This window comes from Macaca nemestrina, chromosome 12, assembly GCF_043159975.1.
Source record: "Macaca nemestrina isolate mMacNem1 chromosome 12, mMacNem.hap1, whole genome shotgun sequence".
Classification (NCBI taxonomy): Eukaryota; Metazoa; Chordata; class Mammalia; order Primates; family Cercopithecidae; genus Macaca; species Macaca nemestrina.
The window spans coordinates 77,205,146-77,229,958 of NC_092136.1; the positions used below are offsets into that span (position 1 = coordinate 77,205,146).

Consider the following 24,813-nt stretch of genomic DNA (forward strand, 5'->3'; position numbering starts at 1 on the left):
GATTATAGGCTGTGAGCCGCTGCACCCGATGAGACTTCCAAGTTTTTATACTGGAAGTCCTGTATCCCAAGAAACCCTTTGGTCCCAAGAAAGAAACCCTATGTCCCAAGAAAGTTCCAGACAACCCACAATAGCTGATCAAGCTACTACACAGGGAAGGGGGTCATCTATCTCAGACCTGGACTTGGAGAAGAATGAACGTCGACATGTATCCTCCTTTAGAGGATGAGTCCTGTATTTGGCTGAGAAGCAGAACCAAAACTGAGACTCTCATGCAAGTGGTTTATTGATGGAGTGCTCTTAGGAGAAGGGGAGTGAGGGAAGCAGCGTAGAACAGGAAAAAAAAAAAAAATTAAGTAAGAATGTGCTCTCAGAAGAAGACTGACTTCAGCCTGATTCCATGAGGAGCTCTGGGAAAGGAAGTTCCTCGATGTAAGAGGTCAGTCTTTTGTACCTCCATACAAGAGGTAGCAATTCTTTTCTAGAGATGGTCTCAAAATTAGAATACATCAAAATCACTTGGAGGGTTTGGTAAATCAGAATGCTGTGCCAACCCCTGGAAATTCTGATTCGGTAGGTCTGGGGTGGGGTCTGAGAATTTGTATTTCCAGCAAGTTCACAGGTAATGCTGATGATGCACTTTGAAAACCTCCACTCTAGAGAAGAGGACAGCTCTGAGGTTTTAGCACCCACAGCATCTCACAAAGGGGACCAGCAAAGCACCCGCTACATGAGGGCACATGCCAGAGACAGATGGATTGGACCACAAGCTGGGGCTAGGTAGACTACATCTTTAGGTCAGAACATCTAGATTCACAGTATCTTGTATGTTCCTGTTGTCATCCCACATCTCTTGCCAACGCATTGTTGAAACATTCTTAAAGATACATGAGGCTTTGAAGAGGAAGCAGCTGCAAGTTGCTAGGCAAATATAGTGGTGTCAGTTGCAATAGAGTGGAAAGTCCTTAAATGGGAGATCAATATTTAGGGGCAAGGCTCTAGACCAACCCTGGAAATTGCCTGATATTTGTGAAATTAAAGGGAAATGGCATTGATGGCAACTTTTAATTTCATAAGCCATGCCAGAACTCGTAACGGTCTCTGCTCCTGAGGATCACCACCAGGTGAAGGTGAATGAATAAATGTTAAAATGGAATTCGTTTCTTTTGGTGGGGTACGTCAGGTAGAACTTGGAGAATACCTTGTACCCCTGGGCCTTAATGTCCATCTCCAGGCAGTGCATGAGGTCACTGTTGTCTAGGACTGCCTTCCAGGGCCCAAACTTGACAACGGACTTGAACATCTTCTTATCCTGCAGAAAACACAGGACCTCTGAATAATATGCATCCTGCTCCTCCGTTTCCACCAGGCACACAAGCACGCTGGACTTCCGCGCTGTTATGGCCTCTGCACGCGCCAGGCGCACCATGAGCTCCAGGTTCTCGCCATAGCCCGGCACTTGCAGGAGAAACTGCTTCCGAGACACCTGCTCACCAAAGATCTGCGGCATGTCCTCCAGCAGCTTGACTAAAGGCTTGATTTCATAGAACTGAGCCTCACGGTACACTTCAGGGATGTGCTGTGTGGGCACTTGCCCAGTGCGCAGGTAGTCCAGGATGGGTCTGAAATAGGTGCTGGGGCGGTCGATGAAGAAGCGGCCCTCTGCATCCATGGAGGCCTTGGCTGAGCTAGAGAACATCTCTGCCAACTTTGAGCCCGGAAATTTCCTCAGGGTACCCAGGGTGGTCGTGTGGAACTCACCCCCCACGTTCAGCTCCACAACCGTAGACATCTGGGGGCACAAGAGGCAGAGTAAACCAACACGCCGTCTCCCCTGAGCTCATGACTTATTTTTATCCAAAGAATAACTGGATTAAAAACTTAGGGGAGCCATAATGTTTGGCTTCGGCTAGTGAAAGGCCCATCTTACTAAAGAGGGTTGTATTGATGCTGTGTTGCTCCAGGGGGTGGCTTTTTTTTTTTAGACAGAGTCTCGCTCTGTCGCCCAGGCTGGAGTGCAGAGGCACAATCTCGGCTCACTGCAACTTCCACCTCGATTAAAGCAACTCTTCTGCCTCAGCCTCCCTAGTAGCTGGGACTACAGGCGCCCGCCATCATGCCTGACTAAGTTTTGTATTTTTAGTAAAGACGAGGTTTTGCCATGTTTGCTAGGCCGTTCTCAAACTCCTGACCTTACACGATCCGCCTGTCTCAGCCTCCCACAGTGCCCGGCCAAGGGTGGGCATTTTAAGGAGGAAGAAAGGTTTCTGTTTGAAAAAAGAATACCCATTCAAGCATCTTAATTTTAGGTCATAGAATGTTATGGGAGGAGGCCAGGCACGGTAGCACACGCCTGTAATCCCAGCACTTTGGGAGGCTGAGGCAGGCAGATCATCTGAGGTCAGGAGTTCGAGACAAGCCTGGCCGACTTGGTGAAACCCTGTCTTTACTAAAAATACAAAAATTAGCCAGGTGTGGTGGCACGTGCCTGTAATCCCAGCTGCTCGGGAGGCTGAGACACGAGAATCACCTGAACCTGGGAGGCGGAGGCTGCAGTGAGCCAAGATCACCCCACTGCCCTCCAGCCTGGGTGACAGAGTAAGACTCTGTCAATACATATTGTAATATTGTAAGACTCTGGACTCTGTCTTACAAAAGCAGAAGAATGTTATGGGAAGAGGCTGCCATGGAAGGAAGTCTCAGCAATGATACTTCCAAAGTCTGTGGCCTTCGGCAAGCCTTTTTCCCTCTTAAGGCCTCAGTCTCCTCATCTATAAAATGGGGATATTGGCTGGGCATGGTGGCTCATGCCTGTAATCCCAACACTTTGGGAGGCCATGGCAGGACGATCACTTGTGGCCAGGAGTTGGAAACCAGCCTGGGCAACATAGCGAGACTCCATCTCTATTTTTTTTAAATAGGTTTAAGGGAAAAAAATTTTTTTAAAGTAAAGGCCAGGCATGATGCCTCACGCCTATAATCCCGGTACTTTGGGAGACCAAGGTGAGTGGATCACTTGAGACCAGGAGTTCAAAACCAGCCTGGCTAACATGGTGAAACCCCATCTCTACTAAAAATACAGTAATTAGCCGGGCATGGTAGCACACGCCTACAGTCCCAACTGCTCGGGAGGCTGAGGCAGGAGAATCACTTGAACCCAGGAGGCAGAGGTTACAATGAGCTGAGATCGTGCCACTGCACTCCAGCCTGGGCGACAGAATGAGAGTCCAACTCCAAAAAAAAAAATAGGAAGTAAAATGGGGACATGGAGTTGTTACGAAGTCAAGAGTTCCCAACCTGGGATGCTCAGCTCTGATCTAAGATATAATAAAAGCCAGGGGTAAGGGAGGAGGGACACTTCCAACATTTCAGAAAGACGAAAGAAACCATACATGTGTTCATTTGGGAAGCATTTCTTGGGTATTTACTATGTATCCACATCCTGTGCTGGGAGTTGGGGACAAAAATTCTTATTTCACGTAGATCAGAAGTTCTGGTTAACAGTTGGCATGACCTTGATTGATTTTAAAATGGGATTTTTTCTTTTTTTCTTTCTTTTTTTTTTTTTGAAACAGAGTCTCACTCTGTCGCCCAGTCTAGAGTACAGTGATGTGATCTTGGCTCACTACAACCTCAGCCTCCCAGGCTCAAGCAATTCTCGTGCCTCAGCCTGGGAGCTGGGATGGCCACCCTGTAGCTGGGATTACAGATGTACAGTGCACGACCAAGCCAGGCTAATTTTTGTATTTTTAGTAGAGACTGGGTTTCACCATGTAGGCCAGGCTGGTCTCAAACTCCTGACCCCAATCTGCCCACCTCGGCCTCCCAAAGTGTTGGGGTTACAGGCGTTAGCCATAGTGCCTGGCCAGAAAATTGAATTTTTTTTAACAGATGGGATCTTGCTCTGTTGTTGCCGAGGCTGCAGGTGCAGTGGCATGATCATAACTTACTGCAGCCTTGAACTTGGGCTCAGGTCATCCTCCTGCCTCAGCCTCCCAAGTAAATGGGACTACAGGACATTCAACACTGTATCTGGCTACTTAAAAATTTTTTTTTTTAGAGATGGGTCTTACTGTGTTGCCCAGGCTGGTCTTGAACTCCTGGCTTCAAGGCTTCCTCCTGCCTGAGCCTCCCAAGCTTGTGGGATTACAGGTGCAAGCCACCACGCCCAGCATAAATAGAATTTGTTTGATGAATGTTTTTCCAAATATGGTCCCATGGGACTCCAATAATAACAGGAATATTCTTGGTAATGAAAAGGCCAGTAACTCTACATATTGTGGGTGTAAAACTGCGTCATGAACTGTGAAGTGCAGTGCAAATGCAAGTTAAGTTTAGTTGTTCAACAGAACTTTTAGAGGCCACCTCTCTGTGCCAGACCCTGGGCTGAGCACTAAGACTGGTTATTAAGTGATGATGTCAGAATTTGAACTCAGGTCCGTTTTACTCCAAGCTTGAGCTCTTAGTGATTACATAAATGAATTACCTTCAGTCTTCCAATACCTTCACTCTTCATTCCCTTAGTGACTCATTCATTCAACAAAATGTATGCCTAGTGGGAAGGTTGGTGGGAAGAGGGATATGGAAACAGACAGTCTAGTAACTCTGTGTAGTGCTTTAAATGGATTATCTAATTCAGCCCTCACAACACTTCCATGAAGAACATATTAAATCTCCATTTTACAGAAGAAGAAACTAAGGCTTAAAGAGATGAAGAAAGTTGCCTGAGACTGGCTATTAAGTGATGATGTCAAAATTTGAATTCAGGTCCATTTTACTTCAAGCTGGAGCTCTTAGTCATTACATAAATTACCTTCAGTCTTCCAATACCTTCACTCTTCATTCCTTTAGTGACTCATTCATTCAACAAAATGTATGTTGGGCCTATTACATGCAAACCTTGTGCCAAACAGAACAGGACACAGTCCCTGCTTTCAAGAAACTCACAGGGGAGAGGGAAACAGATGGCTTAAGCACGTAGGTGCTGAGAGGGAAGACTCAAAGGTAGGAGGGGTCAGGTCTTTTTGTGGATGTGTATCGGAGGCTGTCAGAGAAGGTTTCCTAAGGGATGTGACGACTGCTGCTGCGGAATAGATGCGTGGTGTTAGAGGGAAGGCTGGATTTCCAACCTGAAGATTTTACCACAAGAGTGGAGATGGGGACAGGGCTCAGGAATGTCACTCAGTCTGATTTAGGTGTGTCCTCATTCTCAACTGGTCTGTGGGCTCTCCTTCTAAGATTAAAGTACTGGAGTTAAGAGAGCCAAAGGCAGGCCGGGCGCGGTGGCTCAAGCCTGTAATCCCAGCACTTTGGGAGGCCGAGACGGGCGGATCACGATGTCAGGAGATCGAGACCATCCTGGCTAACACGGTGAAACCCCGTCTCTACTAAAAAATACAAAAAAACTATAGCCGGGCGCGGTGGCGGGCGCCTGTAGTCCCAGCTACTAGGGAAGCTGAGGCAGGAGAATGGCGTAAACTCGGGAGGTGGAGCTTGCAGTGAGCCGAGATCCGGCCACTGCACTCCAGCCTGAGCGACAAAGCGAGGCTGTCTCAAAACCAAAAAAAAAAAAAAAAAAAAGAGAGAGAGAGAAAGGCAACTGAACTACTGGAGAAATCTGATTGCCATGACAACATCTCCTACCAGGGGACAGTTCTGCTTACTGGAAGGGAGAAGGCAGAGGAGAGGATGCATCTTGACAGCAGCCAAACAATAGAGCTGAGAAAAATAAGCCCAGAACCTCTGACTCTTTCTCCCAAAAACCTCAAGGCCCCTTGGCAGGACTATTTGGTTAACCCTGAGGTCACCTCTGTAAAGCACCCAGTTAAATGCCAACTTGCAGACTTTACCCCTTGAATGGACCAATATGTTCTCATTACTCCTACATTGCTGAAAGCTCCCAGGCCCTCCTAATATCCCCATATTACAGGCAAGGAAAGTTCAGAGAGAAGTCACACAGCTAGGATGTGATGAAGTTGGAGCTGAGATGAAACCTGTATCAGCATGACTCCAACACAATATGGGTGCCTCACTCCCATCCTTCCCAACATCCTGCCCCACTACTGCCAATACTTAGATATGTGCCCAGGGCCCTTTGCTTTCCTTCTCTGGGCCTAAGCTTATTATCTGTGAAACAGGAAGGTAAAATGGACCAAGAGAACTCTAAGCTCCCCCAGCTCTGAAAGTCTAACAGATCCAATCACATCCAATGTCCTTTCTGAAGCTAATTTCCAGATGCTTCAAAAAATAGGCTGGGTGCAGTGGCCCACGCCTATAATCCCAACACTTTGGGAGGCCCAGGTGGGAGGATCACTTGAGGCCAAGAGTTCAAGAGCAGCATGGCCAACATGGCAAAACCCCATCTCTACTAAAAATACAAAAAATTAGCTGGGCCCTGGTGGCGCACACCTGTAATCCCAGCTACTTGGGAGGCTGAGGCAGGATAATTGCTTGAACCCGGAAGACAGAGGTTGCAGTGAGCCAAGACTGCGCCACTGCACTCCAGCCTGGGTGACAGAGGGAGACCCTGTCTCAAAGAAAAAAAGTTTCCTGTGCGGACATCTTCAGCTCCATTTCTTTATCAAACAAGACCTCAGCCCTGTTCCTAAGCTCCTTTTTGTTTTTTGTTTTTGTTTGTTTTTTGTTTTGAGACAAGGTCTCACTCTTGCCCAGGCTGGAGTGCAGTGGTACAATCTCGACTCACTGCAACCTCCACCTCCGAGGCTGAAGCGTTTCTCCTGTATCAGCCTCCAGAGTGGCTGGGACTACAAGCGTGTGCCACTATGTCCAGCTAATTTCTGTATTTTTTATAGAGACAGGATTTCGCCATGTTGGCCAGGCTGGTCTCAAACTCCGGAGCTAGGTGATCCACCCGCTCTGCCTCCCAAAGTGCTGGGACTACAGGCATGAGCTACCACGCCTGGCTGAGAGTACCTTTTCTGAAGTACAAATCTGATCCTATCACTCCCTGCATTAAACACTTGAGCAACTTTTCATTCCCTTCCCGATAAACTCCAGACTCCATAACAAGGTTTAGAGGCCCTTTGCAACTGGGCTGCTACTTCACCCCTCGCAATCAGCTACCAGAACCGCCGGTTGCTCCCCACCCCTCCAATCCGGAGCAAGCCAGGCCCCCTCACCTCCAGAAGCTCACTCACTTGCCATCCACACTCCTTTCTCTGACCCTACTCATCCTTCAGATGAATTCCTCTGGGAGTCCTTCGGGGTGGGTTGTCTCATTGTGGTCCCAGAAAGTCCTACACTACTATACTTCCACTGGCCTGGCAGTTCTTCCCTTATAATTCCCTGTTTGTTCATTGATTGCAAGGTTCCTGGCCAAGTGCTGTGTTTCACGCATGTAATCCCAGCACTTTGGGAGACTGAGGTAGGAGGATTGCCTGAGCCTAAGAGTTTGAGTCCAGTCTGGGGTTTCAACCAGGAGTTCAAGACCAACCTGGGTCTCACCAACATGGCAAGACCCTGTCTCTATTTTAACAAAAACAAACAAACAAACAAACAAACAAGAAGGCTGTGAGGCTCCTAAGGGAGGGGAATATCCTCTGATTTACAGGAGCATCTAGTGTTCTGTTCCCCAATCTTGCCCTACCTGGCATCATGCACAGTGCGTTACACTTCCCCAGTAATTCATGCAGGCATTTATTGAGCACCTAGGGTGATCCTGGCACTAGGCATGTGACTTTGTCAATAGCCAACAGCAATGACGTGACCATGGCCCTATTAGAGAGAGCCACGCTGACCTGCTGCTGGATCTGCTTTCCCTCCCTCCAGGTCTTCAGGATGATTCTCAGTGCAGGAGAGAACCCGAGTGTTCTGCTTCTAGAGTGCAGCCAGCCTTTTCCCCATCCTCCTCCCCAACTCCCCTCACCCAAGCCCGGGGACCAGGCAGGCAAGCAGAGGGATTCGGGTCCCAGCCAGAGGGCAGGGGCAGGGGCAGGTTGGAGAGGGCTGCGGGTGAGGGAAAGATCCTCTGGCTAAGCTGGTTGGATGGGCTTCTCCCACGGGGAGCAGGGGAGAAGGAGGAGCAGAGGAGAAGCCCTGGACTAGGACAAGCCCGGGGGAAGAGAGAAGGGAGTGGAACTAAAGACCGAATGCAGAGGGAGGAAGCAAAAGGGCAAAAAGGAGAGGCTGGACAGAGCCAAACCAGAAAGGGACACCGAGGCGCGAAAGGAGAGCCATCCGAGCAGGAGGGATAGCAAAGACAGAAGAGAGCGACCAGCCCGAGGTGCAGGGAGACAGTGCGCCAGAAGTAGGGGGCTCGGCCGGCTGCGACGGACGGGCGGGAGAAACTGGAAGGGAGGGCAGAGGCGCGGGGACTCAGCTAGCCTCGCACTTACCGTCAGCCGCCCGGGCCGGGGGGACTGGGGCAGAGGGGTCTGGCTCGTCATCCTGGCCGCTGGCCGCTCCACTGCGCAGCCCTGCCACATGCAGATCACTTGGGCCAGCGGAAGTGCCCCTGGCTGCCCGCCCCTAGGTGGGGACACCGAGGCTCAAGGCGGGACGGGGCTGGGACAGGCGTGGCTTTTAGTGAGACCTGGCCAAGTGCAGAAGGAAATGAACAGTCTGTCTATTTAGGGCTTTTAAAAGTTGTTAGACCCTGAGGAGGGCTGACTTTGGAGACTGAGAAATGGAGCAGACCCTTTAAGTACTGACCTTTTGATATAGATTAATTTCCTTCCTTTTCTTTCTTTTTTTTTTTTTTTCCCCAGAGACAGGGTCTCACTCTGTCGCCCAGGCTGAAGTGCAGTGGCAGATCAGGCTCACTGCAGCCTCAACCTCCCGGGCTCAAGTGATCCTCCTACCTCAGCCTCCCAAAGTGGTGGGATTACAGGCCTGAGCCACAGCACCTTGCCTCTTCCTATATTTTCTTTTGCGGCTTAGATCAGATGGCACCTGAGATGAAAGACCCCATGACTGAGATAAAAGACCGTTTGAATATTACATCTTAATGTGGAATGTTAAATGTACCTTTCTCAAACAGAAACACTGCCTAGAATCAATTAAATTGCTGTAACTATACACTTAACTAATATGGAAAATGTTAAAATTCTGTTAAGCTTCCCCAGACCTTGCTTCTTCTTCTTATTATTATTATTGCTTATTATTCCCCAGACCTTGCTTATATAAATGAATGACCCTCAAACCACTCTACTCAAGAGCACTGAACCCAGCTTATTGGAGCCTGTGTCCCCCGCTTGGCCATTCTCAAACTTTACGCTTAAATAAATTATTTAAACGTATTGCCTGAATCCCGTTATTAAAGTTGACACTAGTTAATGCCCCTCTCTGGGCCTCAGAGTTCCCAGGAGTGAAATGGGGGAGGCAGAGGGAGTTGACATTGACTGACATTGACAGCTAGAGACTTTCTATTCCCTACAGTCCTAGGGAGTGAAATATCGTCAACACCATTTTACAGATCAGAAAACCAGCACCCTAGGAGGTAGGGTGGTGTTAAAATGTAAAATCTGAGGCTCAACAAAACTTTTTTAAGAGTGTACTTGGATAACAGGCAATTCTTGAATTGGGAAACACCAGATGGAAAAAGGTTGAATGTTCCCATGACAATGCATCAGAGGCAAATATTTATGGGGAGAATGTGGAAACAAGATATTTTACTGGGGACAGGCACGGTGGCTCATGCCTGTAATTCTAGCACTTTGGGAGGCCAAGGCAGACAGATCATTTGAGGTCAGAAGTTCGAGACCAGCCTGACCAAAATGGTGAAACCTTGTCTCTACTAAAAATACAAAAATTAGCTGGGTGTGGTGGTGCGTGCCTGTAATCCCAGATACTTGGGACTCTGAACCAGGAGAATTGCTGGAACATGGGAGGCAGAGCTTGCAGTGATCAAAGATTGCACCACTGAACTCCAGCCTGGGCAACAAAGTAAGATTCCCTCTCAGGGGGAAAAAAAAAAAAATATATATATATATATATATATACACACACACACACACACACACACACACACATATATTTCATTGGTTACAGTTACGAAATCACCTTTTTTGGTTTCCTTTGTTGAAAAGTCCCTAGTTACTTAATTATATGTTAGTTGGTTGCTTGTGATTGGCTAATGTTAAGTTTTGTTTCTGTCTAACATTAGCATTTACCAGAAATGACTGTATTAGTCAGGGTTCTTTAGAGGGACAGAACTAATGGAATGGGGCTGGGCACGGTGGCCCACACCTGTAATCTCAGCACTTTGGGAGGCCAAGGCAGGTGGATCACCTGAGGTTAGGAGTTCAAGACTAGCCTGACCAACATGGTGAAACCCCATGTCTACAAAATACAAAAAATTAGCTGGGCGTGGTGGTGGGCACCTTTAATCCCAGCTACTTGGGAGGCTAAGGCAGAAGAATCACTTGAACCTAGGTGGTGGAGGTTGCAGTAAGCCCAGATCAAGCCATTGCACTCCAGCCTGGGCAACAAGAATGTAATCCCATCTCAAAAAAAACAAAAAAACAAAAAAACTAATGGTATATATATATACACATACACACACACATACATATATGTGTGTATACATATATTCCATTACTTTTTAAACTCTGCTTTATATATATATACATATATGTGTATATATATACACACACACACATATATGTGTATATATATATAAAGGGGAGTTTATTAAGTATTAACTCACACGAACCCAAGGTCCCACAACAGGCCATTGGCAGGCTAAGAAGCAAGGAGAGCCAGTCCGAATTCCAAAAGTGAAGAACTTGGAGTCTGATGTTCGAGGGAAGGAAGCATCCAGCAAGGGAAAAAGATGTAGGCTGGGAGGCTAGGCCAGTCTCTCTTTTCACATTTTTCTGCCTGTTTATATTCTAGCCACACTGGCAGCTGCTTAGATTGTGCCCACCCAGATTAAAGGTGGGTCGGCCTTTCCCAGCCCTCTGACTCAAATGTTAATCTCCTTTGGGAACACCCTCACAGACACACCCAGGATCAATACTTTGTGTCCTTCAATCCAATCAAGTTGACACTCAGTATTAACCATCACAATGACCCAAGTTAAGTTTTGCTTATGTTTGCAAATCAAGCAAGTCTGAGTTCCTTTATGAGGCCTAACTAGCATTGTCTGGCCAGGGATTCTTCAGGCCTGATCTCCATTTTAATTTACTTTAACAGTGGCCAGTGTAGACTATTTAGCCAGCCCAAGGCAGCTGCTTGGAGTACAAAGCATGCCCAATGGTGAAAAGAGTTAGGTATCTGTTTTGTGGGGTTGTTTTCCTAGAGTTAAAATATAACTCTAAAGGAGAGGGAGCATAATTTCCCACTCCTTAAGTGTGGGTTATGCATTGGGACTTCTTCCAACGAGTACAATATGGGAAGGAGGAAAAAGAGAAGAAACTTTACATTGGGGAAACTGATCAATACTACTCTAGCCAGGTGACCAAAGTCAGTGCCAACAGTTATTGATCATGACGACAGTGCGTGCTTGCTGTAAACCAAAAAGTATCTGAGACAAGTCTCAACCAATTTAGAAGTTTATTTTGCCAAGGTTAAGAACATGCCCACAATACAACCTCAGGATGTCCTCAGGTCATGTACCCAAGGTGGTCAGGCTACAACTTGGTTTTATGTATTCAAGCAGACATAAGACATTAGGGCCGTGCATGGTGGCTCATGCCTGTAATCTCACCACTTTGGGAGGCCAAGGCAGGTGGATCATTTGAAGTCAGGAATTTGAGACCAGCCTGGCCAACATGGTGAAACCCCATCTCTACTAAAAATGTAAAAATTAGCCAGGCATGGTGGTGTGTGCCTGTAACTCCAGCTACTCAGGAGGCTGAGGCAGGAAAATCACTTGAATCTGGGAGGCAGATGTTGCAGTGAGCTGAGATCGCACCATTGCACTCCAGCCTGGGAGACAGAGTAAGACTCCATCCCAAAATAAAAAAATAAAAAAGAGAGAAAAAAGAAAAGACATGAATTGGCTAGGCATCAATGGCTCAGTCTGTAATCCCAAGGGAGAGGATCCGGGAGGCCAAGATGGGAGGATCACTTGACCCCAGGAGTTCAAGTCCAGCCTGGGCAACATGGTGACACCCTATGTCTACAAAAAGTACAAAACTTAGTCAGGCACGGTGGCATGTGCCTGTAGTCTCAGCTACTTGGGAGGCTGAGGTAAGAGGATCTCTTGAGCCTGGGAGGTATCTCTGTTGGACTAGAGATTATAAATAAATAAATAAGGCCAGGTGTAGTGGCTCACACCTGTAATCCCAGCACTTTGAGAGGCCAACGTGGGCAGATCATTTGAGGTCAGGAGTTCGGCACTAACCTGGCGAACATGGTCAAACCCCAACTCTACTAATAGGACAAAAAATTAGCTGGCGTGGTGGCATGTGCCTGTAGTCCCAGCTACTCAGGAGGCTGAGGCAGGAGAATTGCTTGATCCTGGGAGGTGGAGGTTGCAGTGAGCTGAGATTATACCACTGCACTCTAGCCTGGGCAACAGAGCGAGATTCTGTCTCAAAAAAAAAAAAAAAAAAAGATAATTAATTAACATGTAATAAAAATGAAGATACCAATTAATACATGTATGATATGCATTGGTTAGGTCCGAAAAGACTGGACAGCTGGAAGGGGATGTGGGGCTTCCAGGTCATGAGAAGATTCAATGATTTTCTGATTGGTGGGCAGGTGTGGAAACTCATGCATATAATTATAGCACTTTGGGAAGCTAAGGTAGACATATAGCTTGAGCCCAGGAGTTGGGGACCAACCTGGGCAGCATAGCAAGACCTGGTATCTTTTTGGATTTTTTTTGAGGCGGAATCTGGCTCCGTCACCAGGCTGAAGTACTGTGGTGCAATCTTGGCTCACTGCAATCTCCGCCTCCCAGGTTCAAGCAATTCTCCTGCCTCAGCCTCCCAAGTAGCTGGGATTACAGGCATGTACCACCACAACCAGCTCATGTTTGTATTTTTAGTAGAAATGGGGTTTCACCATATTGACCAGGATGGTCTCGATCTCCTAACCTCATGATCTGCCTGCCTTGGCCTCCCAAGGTGCTAGGATTACAGGCGTGAGCCACCACGCCCAGCCAGACCCCATCTCTATTTTTAAAAGATGAAAATTAAAAAGCAAGGATTTTCTGCTTGTCAGTGGGTTATTATCTAAAGACCTGAGATCAATAGAAAGGGATGCCTGGGTTACTATAAAGGGTGGTGTAGACCAAGGCTTTTTTTTTTTTTTTGAGACAGAGTCTTGCTCTGTCGCCCAGGATGGAGTGCAGTGGCCGGATCTCAGCTCACTGCAAGCTCCACCTCCCAGGTTCACGCCATTCTCCTGCCTCAGCCTCCTGAGTAGCTGGGACTATAGGCGCCCACCATGTCGCCCGGCTAGTTTTTTGTATTTTTTAGTAGAGACGGGGTTTCATCGTGTTAGCCAGGATGGTCTCGATCTCCTGACCTCGTGATCCGCCCGTCTCGGCCTCCCAAAGTGCTGGGATTACAGGCTTGAGCCACCGCGCCCGGCCTGACCAAGGTTTTATCATACAGATGAAGCCTCCAGGTAGCAGGCTTCAGAGAGAATAGATTGCAAATATTTCTTATCAGACTTAAAGGCTGACAGACTTTGTGCATGACTGACAGACTGACAGACTTAAGGTCTCTGTTTTGATGGTAATACTGGTCAGCTGTGCCGAATTCCAAAAGGGGGAAGGGCATAATGAGGCATGTCTGACCCCCTTCCAGTCATGGCCTGAACTAGTTTTTCAGGTTAACTTTGGAATGCCTTTGGCGGGGAAGAGGGGTCCTTTCAGATGGTTGGGGGGCTAAGAATTTTATTTTTTGTTTATAGTACTGAGTATATACCCTTGATGTGATGTGAGGAAAATGATCTTCCTCCCCAAAACTCATAACCTCAGTTCAATCTTGAGAAAAGCATCAGAGAAATTTCAATAGATGAACATCCTATAATATAACTGACCAGTACTCCTCAAAACTATCAAAGTCACCCAAAAGAGGAAAAATCTGAGAAACTGTCACAGTCAAGAGCATCCTAAGGGGCCAGGCACAGTGGCTCATGCCTGTAATCTCAGCACTTTTGGAGGCTGAGGTGGGTGTATCATGAGGTCAAGAGTTCGAGACCAGCTTGGCCAACATAGTGAAACCCTGTATCTACCAAAAATACAAAATTAGCTGGACAAGGTGGCGTGCGCCTATAGTCCCAGCTACTCGGGAGGCTGAGGCAGGAGAATTGCTTGAACCCAGGAGGCGGAGGTTGCGGTGAGCCCAGATCACACCACTGCGTTCCAGCTTTGGCAATAGAGCGAGTGTCCATCTAAAAAAAAAATATATATATATATACATATATATATATATATATATATATATATAGCATCCTAAGGGGACATGACAAGCATATTGTAACGTGGAGCCAGGCGTGGTGACTCACACCTGTGATCGCAGCACTTTGAAAGACTGAGGTCGACAGATCAGTTGAGCCCAGGAGTTTGAGACCAGCCTGGGAAACATGGCAAAACCCATCTCTACAGAAAATATAAAAATTAACTGGGTATGGTGGCACACATGTGTAGTCCCAGCTACTCAGGAGGGTAAGGTAGAAGGATCACTTGATCCTGGGAGGTGAGAAGAGACAAACCGGGTTATTAAAAGACATTCATAAAAACGCAGTGGCTCACACCTATAATCCCAGCACTTTGGGAGGCCAAGGTGGGCAGATCACTTCAGATCAGGAGTCTGAGACCAGCCTGACCAACATGGTGAAAACCCATCTCTACTAAAAAAACAAAAATTAGTTGGGCATGGTGGTGCACACTTGTAATCCTAGCTACTGGGGAGGCTTAGGCGTGAGAATCGCTTGAACCTGGGAGGCAGAGGTTGCAGTGAGCCGAGATCACGCCACTGCACTCCAGCCTGAGCAACAGAGCAAGACTCCGTTTCAAAAAAAAAAAAGAGATATGTATAAAAACGAAACAAGGGGTAAGGACAGCTTAGAAATCCTGAAGTTGCTGACACACCGAGAAAACTAGTGACTATAGTTATGCCTGCTAAGATTTGGGTGCATGGGGCTTGGCTTTGGTTAGCTCCCTTGGTCTTATTTTACCAAACAAAGAAACCTCCCAGTTATGGGCACCCTATTTACTCTTATCACCTGACAGTATTTGCAGGGTAATTCCCCAGAACTAGTATATTGATCCAGATTTTCTGTTTTTACCCAGAAGTCACTGGTTGGTTCACAGGAATACGCAGGGTTAATTTAAAATGTAGGCAAAAACTTAAAAACAATTAATGAAACTGGAATGTAATGTCAAGTGTATGATAAGTTTTGAAACTTAATTTTTCTCTCTCCAGTTCTCACTTTTGTCAAAAACAGATCATGATAGGACTGAGTTTTTTGCAAAATAAACTTTAGTCTTATGGTTGGCCTGATTATTTGCATAAAGTTCAGCCAGAATAATTATTTTTACTAGGATTTTTAAATAGGTTTTGATGGAACTCAGTTCCACAAGGAATCTCAGATAAGACTTTTTAAAGCTGAGCCCAGCCATGGGTTTGTACCCTCAAATACCTATGAGTTGGGTAAATTCCTCCCTTCTTGAGGTCCAAAGAACGTGGGGCTCTTGGTTGTGTTAGAAAGTGACATTTTTGGGCCAGGTGCGGTGGCTCATGCCTGTAATCCCAGCACTTTGGGAGGCCAAGGCAGGTGGATCACAAGGTCAGGAGTTCAAGACCAGCCTAGCCAAGATGGTGAAACCCCATCTCTACTAAAAATACAAAAAATTAGGCCGGGCGCGGTGGCTCAAGCCTGTAATCCCAGCACTTTGGGAGGCCGAGACGGGCGGATCACGAGGTCAGGAGATCGAGACCATCCTGGCTAACACGGTGAAACCCCGTCTCTACTAAAAAATACAAAAAACTAGCCGGGCGAGGTGGCGGGCGCCTGTAGTCCCAGCTACTTGGGAGGCTGAGGCAGGAGAATGGCGTAAACCCGGGAGGCGGAGCTTGCAGTGAGCTGAGATCCGGCCACTGCACTCCAGCCTGGGTGGCAGAGCGAGACTCCGTCTAAAAAAAAAAAAAAAAAAAAAAAAAATACAAAAAATTAGCCGGGCATGGTGGTGAGTGCCTGTAAACTCAGCTACTTGGGAGGTTGAGGCAGATAATTGCTTGAATCCAGGAGACAGAGGTTGCAGTGAGCCAAGACTGTGCCACTGCACTCTAGCCTGGGAGACAAAGTGAGACCTCGTCTCAAAAAAAAAAAAAAAAAAAAAAAAAAAGAAAGTGACATTCTTTACTCACCACAGGTTAGAAACCCTGTATGGGAACTGTGTAGACAAGGTATGAGGCCAGTTTTCCCAAGGGGCTTTTATTGGCTCTGCAAGTCGAGCTTGATTCCTCAAAGTGAAGCACACCCTTCCAGTCAAAGTCTTGGTATATCAATCAGTTTCTCCAATGTGTCCTGTTGCAAAAGAAAATGCATTCTTATTGGACTGATGCAAACAACCACATTGCCATAAGTTAAGAATATTCACAAATAGTTTCCAAATTCTAGAGAAACCAGGCAGAGAGAGACAAATATGTTCCTAAGTTTGTTCATAGGAGTATACCCTACTCAATTTTTAAAGGTTGTAAATAGCTCAAAATAAGTTTCCTTGACTCTGAAAAACAAAACAAGGACCACCAATGTTTTAAGCAAAAAGTTTAAAAGATTACTTCAGTTTTCTATTACTTCAGTTCATTCTGTTAACAGTTGTTCTGCTTGATATTCACTAACATTTCAGCTCTTCATGAGTCCTGTACATTTTTCCTTTATTCCAATGTCACATCTCCAAAGATATCAGAAACCTGCATTTAAGAGCACCTATCAAAGTTCTATAGCTGATTATAAACCATCTTTTGAAAAGAATCAAAGCAAGACAACAATTGTCTGTGAATGGCAAAATATCCAGGGTAGTTATAGTAAAAAACATGATTGAAAAAGAAATTTGGTTATTTCCATGGCCTACAGTAACTTAACACAGGCGGGGTGTGGTGGTCCATGCCTGTAATCCCAGCACTTTGGGAGGCAGAGGCAGGCAATCACCTGAGGTCGGGAGTTCCAGACTAGCCTGACCAACATGGAGAAACCCCATCTCTACTTAAAATACAAAATTAGCTGGGTATGGTGGCGGATACCTGTAATCCCAGCTACTTGGGAGGCTGAGGCAGGAGAATCACTTGAACCCGGGAGATGGAAGTTGTGGTGAGCCAAGATCACGCCATTGCACTCCAGCCTGGGCAACAAGAGCAAAATTCTGTCTTGAAAAAAAAAAAAAAAAAAAACACAACATAATAACCTTAATTATGATTGATAGCACATACTCAGAGAGAGTTTTAGAAATCCTATACAATTTGGAACATGTATTAATATTATTCACTAAAATATAGCTGGAAGCAGGTTAAACATTATTTTGATTTTGGCAATCGCATGTAACTAAACATGTCAAATAATCCTGGTTACCTCTCTTTTTGGATGCTCCAGGGGCCCTCTGTAGTATCCAAAAGTTAGGGGTGTGGTTAATTCCATATGTCCCCAGGCCTTACCAAATTGTAAAGCAGTCAAGTCAAGCAGTTCTCAAAGGCTAAAGAAGCAGTTTACAATCTTAAAACATTTAGCAAACCTAGTATCTGACCCGCATAATTTAGATCACATATTTACATTTTGAAGACATTTGTATTTTACCAATTATCATTAAAACTGTTTTTATTTCCCAAAGATTAAAGTCACTTGAACTAAAAGTTTCCCAAAGTACTGGGGTTATAGGCATGAGCAACTGCACCCAGCGTTTTCTAGTCTCTTTATCTATAAGTGGCCTTGCTTAACTTCAAGAGCCGGGCAAGGTGGCGGACATCTGTAATCCCAGCACTTTGGAGGCTGAGGCGGGAGGATCTCTTGAGTCCAGGAGTTTGAGACCAGCCTAGGCAATATGGTGAAACTCTGTGTCTATAAAAAATACAAAAATTAGCTGAGTATAGTGACTTATGCCTGTGGTCCCAGCTTCTTGGGAGGCTGAGGCAGGAGAATCTCTTCAACCTAGAAGTGTGAGGCTACAGTGAGCCGAGATGGCACCACTACACTCCAGCCTGGGCAACAGAGCAAGACTCTGTCTCATAAAAACAAACAAACAAACAAACAAACAAACAAACAAAAACTCCAGATAGCCCAGGAGGCCGCAGGAGCTTCAGGACCCTGCACCAATTACCAGAGGAAGATAAGCCCTGTGCTAATCAGAACCAGTGACCCCTTGTTACCTGTAGATCATCAACATATCATTATCATGCTAAAATCTCCATCCAGAGAAGAAAATCACCACCATTTTCTGACCATATGTATGAAAAGGCATGTTTATGATGTGCACCTGTGCATCTGGAGTTCCTCCCTGAATGTGTTTACATACTTCTTTGCCCCACCTCTAACTCTTTAAAACTCCCCAGTTTTCCACAGTTCAGTGAGAAAATTTCTTTTCTTTTCTTTTCTTTTCTTTTTTTCTTTTTGAGTCAGAGTCTCGCTCTGTCGCCCAGGCTGGAGTACAGTGGCGAGATCTTGGCTCCCTGGTAGCTCCGCCTCCCAGGTTCACATCATTCTCCTGCCTCAGCCTCCCAAGTAGCTGGGACCACAGGTGCCCACCACCACACCCGGTTAATTTTTTTTTCTATTTTTTAGTAGAGACGGGCTTTCACCGTGTTAGCCAGGATAGTCTCGATCTCCTGACCTCGTGATCCACCCGCCTCAGCCTCCCAAAGTCCTGGGATTACAGGTGTGAGCCACCATGCCCGGCCCTTCAGTGAGAAAATTTCTTTAGAGCAAGAGCTCTCTCTGTCTCTATTCCTGGACAGGAATATAAAATCTGCTTGCTTTTTTTTTTTTTTTTTTCCCAATTGCATGTTCTTTCTTTGCCACCAATGCAAAGTAGGAAAAAAAACTCAGTTTTCCAGCTACATTAGCACATTTGACCCTGGCAGTTCAAAATAGGCATTAGCACCTCCATTTTCTGTTTGAGGACCCCAAGGCTCCCAGAGATGAAGCACCTCTTTCAGAGTCAGTCTGGCCAGGAGAGAAGAGAGCAGGGCTCTAGTTTTGGCTCTGCCACCAGTTTGCAGTATCGCCTTAGACAAGTCCCTGCCCCTCTCTGGGCCTCGTTCTCCACCTATAATATGGTGGGGGTTTGTGTATTTTCTGAGATGGTCTCTGTGATCCTGTCTTGCTTGATACTAGGGCAACAAAAGAATTCAAACAGCCCCTTGCTATTGTCTATCATTGGATCTTGTTTCCCTTTGGCCTGACTCCAAGAGCAAGCACTGCTTCCTTCTGCCCTCCCCTCACTCATTCCCCTCTGTTCTTCCGGAGACAACCCGGCCAGCCCCTCTCCCCCTCCAGGCGGCTGGGCTTCAGGCCAGCCAGCCAAATGGCAGCTGGGACTCAGATGAAAGGGTCCTCAGAAGGCTGCTTGTGGCAGAGTGCCCAGCCTAGCCCAGCCCAGGCTTGGCAGTCTGGGGCTCAGCTGTGCCACGAGGCATCCTGTCCACCCGCTCCCATACAAGGTTCCCTTTGTGAGTCTGCAGAGAGGGAGACCCCTGCCAACCCACAAGGATCCTCTTCCCCTCCCTCTGTTCCATACCTGCTTGAGAAATATCGAAGTCTGTAGAGAATGGTCCAGGACTACATCAGGTTGACCTGACTGTGCCAGGCACTTTGGAGAGCTTTATCCCATTGACTTCAGAATAATGCTGATAGTAAGTAATGCTTTTTTTTTTTTTTTTTTTTTTTTTTTGAGACAGAATCTCACTCTGTCACCCAGACTCTAGGCTGGAGCGCAGCGTCACTAACACAGCTCACTGCAGACTTGACATCCTGGACTCAAACAACCCTCCTGCCTCAGCCTCCCAAGTAGCTGGGATTATAGCTAATGCTCAGCTAAATTTTTTTACTTTTTTGTAGAGATGATGTCTCACTATGTTGCCCAGGCTGGTCTCAAACCCCTGGGCTCAAGCAATCCTTCCACCTCAGCCTCCCAAAGTACTGAGATTACAGGTATGAGCCACCATGCCTACAATCTCTTTTTATTTATTTGTTTATTTTTAAAAATTTTATTTATTTATTTTTATTTTTTTGAGACAGGGTCTTGCTCTGTTGCCCAGGTTGGAGTGCAGTGGTGTGATCTTGGCTCACTGCAACCTTCGCCTCCAGGGTTCAAGCAATTCTCCTGCCTCAGCCTCTCGAGTAGCTGGGATTACAGGCACCAGCCATCATGCCAGGCTAATTTTTGTATTTTTTTTTTTCAGTAGAGATGGGGTTTCACCATGTTGGTCAAGCTGGTCTCAAACTCCTGATCTCTAGTGATCTGCCCACCTCGGCCTCCCAAAGGGCTGGGATTATGGGCGTGAGCCACTGCACCCAGCCTGTAATCCCTTTTTAGAGAGGAGGAACACGTATTTGCCTACTATGCGTCAATCATGGCACCAGGCACTGGGGAAAGAGCAGTGAACCAGGGGACAAGAGCTGACCTCATGGGGCCCATTCTCAGCTGTAATTGAATAACCACAGAAACGAATATCTGGTTTCACAGTGTGAGCAGTGCTCTGAGAAGAAAGCAGAAGAAGCTATAGATATGGACAGATATGCTAAAGAGCCCATAGGTAATGGTGGATCACAGATAATGGTAAACCAATGTGTCCTCCTTTCCCTTTGGGAAGTCCCCCACCCCACCCAGGGAATTCTTTATTTAGAAGCAAGCCCCCTGAACTCTGGGAGCCTCATATTCCTTAGTTAAAAAATGGGAGTTGTGATGCCCCGACTGTTTCTGGGAGGAATCTGGGAGGCCCTGTACCATCAGTGCCAGGCATAGGCAGGCACAGGGAGGAAGTATGGCTGGGAGGAAGTACGGCTGGGTTGCCTTCAAACCACTCCACTTGATTGGGTCCCAGCCCCAGCAAGCTCCTTTCCGGAGGGAGCAGGCAGCCAGAGCTTCTGCATAAGGTTAGAACCTGTTCAGTTTCAGCCTTGACTGGAAGAACAGAGAGCATGGCTGGAAACCAGGCATGCCCCTAGTTCACCAGCTCATGGGCCTTTTAACCCCAAAAATGCCTCTTGCAAGGTGCAGGAGTCAAGATGCCTAGGCTAGGGAATGGTAATAAAAGGTAACCTTTGTTTCACAGGCATTATCTCATTTAATCTTCACAACAACCCTATAAGGAAGACTAAAGGAAGATTAAAATCACCCCCATTTTCCAGGTGATGAAATTGAAGCTTAGAAAGCCTATTTTGCTAAACCAGGATTCAAATTCAGGCAGTCAGGCTCCAGGAACTGCTCTGTTGTCCACACCCTGCCCTTCCAGACCAGGACACAAGGCCAGCACTGCCCTGCTCCCAGCTTTGCCCTCTTTCCTCCACATCTTCTCTGGGAGAAAATAAAGTGGTCTACTTCTTTTTTTTTTTTTTTTTGAGACAGGATCTCAATTTGTCACCCAGTCTGGAGTACAGTGGTGCAAAGATGGCTTAATGCAGTCTCAACCTCCCAGGTTCAACCATGCCACCCCCAACCGATACAGCACCATGCCCAGCTAATTTTTTAATTTTTTATAGAGCTGGGGGTCTCACTATGTTGCCCAGGCTGGTCTCAAACTCCTGAGTTCAAATCATCCTCCCACTTTGGGCTTCCAAAGTGCTCGGATTATAGGCCTATCCCATGATGCCCAACCATAGTCTACTTCAAATCTACCACTAGGCTGCTGTCAGACCTGGGGCCTCGGTTTCCTCATCTGCAAAATGAGGAGGGAACAGTTAGGCTTGATATGGTTAAGATCCCTTCTAACACTATCAATCTTTGTTCTTTCTAGCGTAAGTGGTGTCAGCATAAGCCCTTGAAAGGCATGAGGTACCATTTCCATTCTTAGGATTAGCCCCTAGAGCACACATGTGCAAAGACACTACATACACAAGAATGTTCACTGCACCATTGTTTGCAAAAGCAAAAGACCAGGAGCAGCCTAAATGTCTATCATTTGGGGACTGGTTAAATAAGAATATATCCATATAGTAGAACACTCTTCTATTATCAAAAATGAGTTGAATCTCTGTGGCTAATATAGGAAGGTCACCAAGATAACAAAGAGCACAATGGCTCACACCTGTAATCCCAGTGCTTTGGGAGGCCGAGGTGGGTGGATCACTTTAGGTCAGGAGTTCGAGACCAACCTGGCCAACATGGTGAAACCCTGTCTCTACTAAAAATACAAAAATTAGCCGGGCATGGTGGCAGGTACCTGTAGTCCCAGCTACTCAGGAGGCTGAGGCAGGAGAATCACTTGAACCCGAGAGGCAGAGGTTGCAGTGAGCTGAGATCACACCACTGTACTCTAGCCTGGGCAACAGAGCAAGACTCCTTCTCAAAAATGGAAAAAACTAAAACAAATTTGCCAGGCGTTGTGGCACATGCCTTTAATCCCAGCTACTTGGGAGGCTGAGGCACAAGGATTGCTCAAACTGGAGGCAGAGGTTGCAGTGAGCCGAGATCACACCACTGCACTCCAGCCTGGGTGACAGAGTAAGACTCCATCTCAAAAAAAAAAAAAAAAAAAAGAAAGATAACAAAGACAATAATAGTTAAGTGTGTATATATATATACACATTATATATAATATATATATGCACACCATTGCATTTGCATTGGTAATTTCTGGAAGGTTATAAAGGAGACTTAGCCATCATTACCTCTGGAAAGAGGACCAGGAATACGCCATGGGACAAAAATTACTTTTTTGTTTCTGAAACAGGGTCTTGCTCTAGAGTCTGTTTGGGGATGACTCAGACTGTCTTGAAAACACATGGGCTGTCTGTTTCCACCTCTGCACTGAAGGGACCTGAAAGATTACGTAGCCCAGCAAAAAGGGTCGCACTCTGTCACCCAGTCTGGAGTGCAGGGGTGCCACAATCACGGTTCACCACAGCCTCAACCTCCTGAACTCAAGAGATCCCCCGACCTCAGCCTCCTGAGTAGCAGGAACTACAGGTGCACAATACCATGACTGGCTAGTTTTAAAATTTTTTGTAGAGACGGGGATTTCCTATGTTGCCCGGGCTGAACTCCTGGGTTCAAGCAATTCTCCTGCCTTGGCCTTCCAAAATGCTGGAATTACAGGCGTGAGCCACTGTGCCTGGAGGAAAATTACTTTCCATTGTTTCTTATTTTATACTGTCTTAATTTTTCTTTCTCTCTCTCTCTCTCTCTCTCTCCCCGCCTCTCCCCTCCCTCTGTTTTTCACCCAAACACTCTGTATGGGTGTTTCCTTCTTTCTTTTTTTTTTTTTTTTTAAAGTCACGTATAGAGGACAGCTTGTGTGACCTAGGTTCAAGTCCTCACCTTGACATTAACTACATGGTCTTGTACAAATCTCATCTTTTTGCTGGGCTACGTAATCTTTCTGGTCCCTTCAGTGCGGAGGTGGAAACAGACAGCCCATGTGTTTTCAAGACAGTCTGAGTCATCCCCAAACAGACTCTAGCCAAGCAGGGGACCTGCTCACCACAGCCTCAGTGGTCTCAATCCCTGTTGCCTGAGTTTATGGGCCATGAGCACTCCGAGGTAAACTGTAGTGAACACGTGTAACTTTCCACCCTGCTTTTACTCACTCTCCTTTGTAAAGAACCACAGCTTTCCTTCGGGGGCCACCCCCTTCTTTACTCTCTACTGCCACCATCTTGCTACCATATGTAGCCTGAACTTGAAGTTAAGCTGCAAAGGAAAATAGAACTAAGAGTTGATGAGAACCTGAACACTGATGCAGCTCTGCCTAAGGCCCTACCCCTGGAGTGTTCAGTTAAGTGACCGAGGGTTTTCCTTTTTGACTTAAACCACTTTACAATGGGTGTATCCGTCACTTCTGGCATTCTAAAGAGGCCAGTGGGAGTAGAGAGCATGCTGTATCTCTTCTATTTGTCTCTCCAGATCCACTCCAGCCTTTTCTACTCTGGGAGGCTGATCCTTATGTGGTGCATCCACAGGCTCCCATGCACCCCGGCTTCCAACTGAGTTTGGCCAATGGGAGCTTAGCAGGAGATCAGAGGCAAGAGGAGGCAGAAGCCAGAATATTTCTTCCCGGGCCCTCTCCCTGTCGAGCTCCTGTATATTGGCTGCATCCCTCTTCTGAAGGTCCCAGCCCGTGTCAGGGACCCTCTCCACACAGCTATCATCTCAAGTTGTGCTAACTGCCCCCTTCCTCACCCTGTTACTAACCCTGAGGGTCTGCACTATCACTTGTTGCTTTCCCCAAACCCTGCCAAAGGGACTCTTTGTAAAGAGTCCCTTTATGGGCCAGGCACGGTGGCTCACGCCTGGGAGCACTTTGGGAGGCCGTGGTGGGTGGATCACTTGGGGTCAGGAGTTCGAAACCAGCTCAGCCATCATGGTGAAACCCTGTCTACTAAAAATACCAAAAATCAGCTGGCCATTGTGGTGCGCACCTGTAATCCCAACTACGTGGGAGACTGAGGCAGAAGAATCCTTTGAATGCGGAAGGCAGAGGTTGCAGTGAGCTGAGATCGTGCCACCACACTCCAGCCTGGGTGACAGAGCAAGACTCCATCTCAAAAAAAAAAACAAAAGACAAAAACAAAAAAAAACGAAAACAAAAAGTCCCTTTATGGCTGAGCACGGTGGCTCACGCCTGTAAGCCCAGCACTTTGGGAGGCCAAGGCAGACAGATCACTTGAGGTCAGGAGTTCGAGACCAGCCTGGCCAACATGGTAAAACCCCGTCTCTACTAAAATACAAAAATTAGCTGG

General features: G+C 46.6%; 1 protein-coding gene across 4 annotated transcripts in view; it reads right to left on the reverse strand.

Moving 5' to 3' along the window:
• Positions 1-268: 268 nt before the first annotated feature.
• The window catches only part of LOC105468805 (potassium channel tetramerization domain containing 14), a 32,514-nt gene continuing 7,969 nt past the window's right edge, over positions 269-24,813 (reverse strand). For 2 of the 4 annotated variants that reach the window (XM_071075352.1, XM_071075350.1), the window contains exons 2-4: positions 16,293-16,452; positions 8,355-8,551; positions 269-1,792 (exon numbers count right to left, since the gene is read on the reverse strand). In XM_071075352.1, the coding sequence (XP_070931453.1) occupies positions 1,115-1,792; positions 8,355-8,444 (768 nt within the window). In that variant the 5' untranslated portion in view covers positions 8,445-8,551; positions 16,293-16,452 and the 3' untranslated portion in view covers positions 269-1,114. Of the gene's footprint in view, positions 1,793-8,354; positions 8,552-16,292; positions 16,453-17,168; positions 17,267-24,813 lie in introns of all 4 variants that reach the window. The other 2 variants (XM_071075351.1, XM_011719184.2) reach the window with 2 other exon arrangements.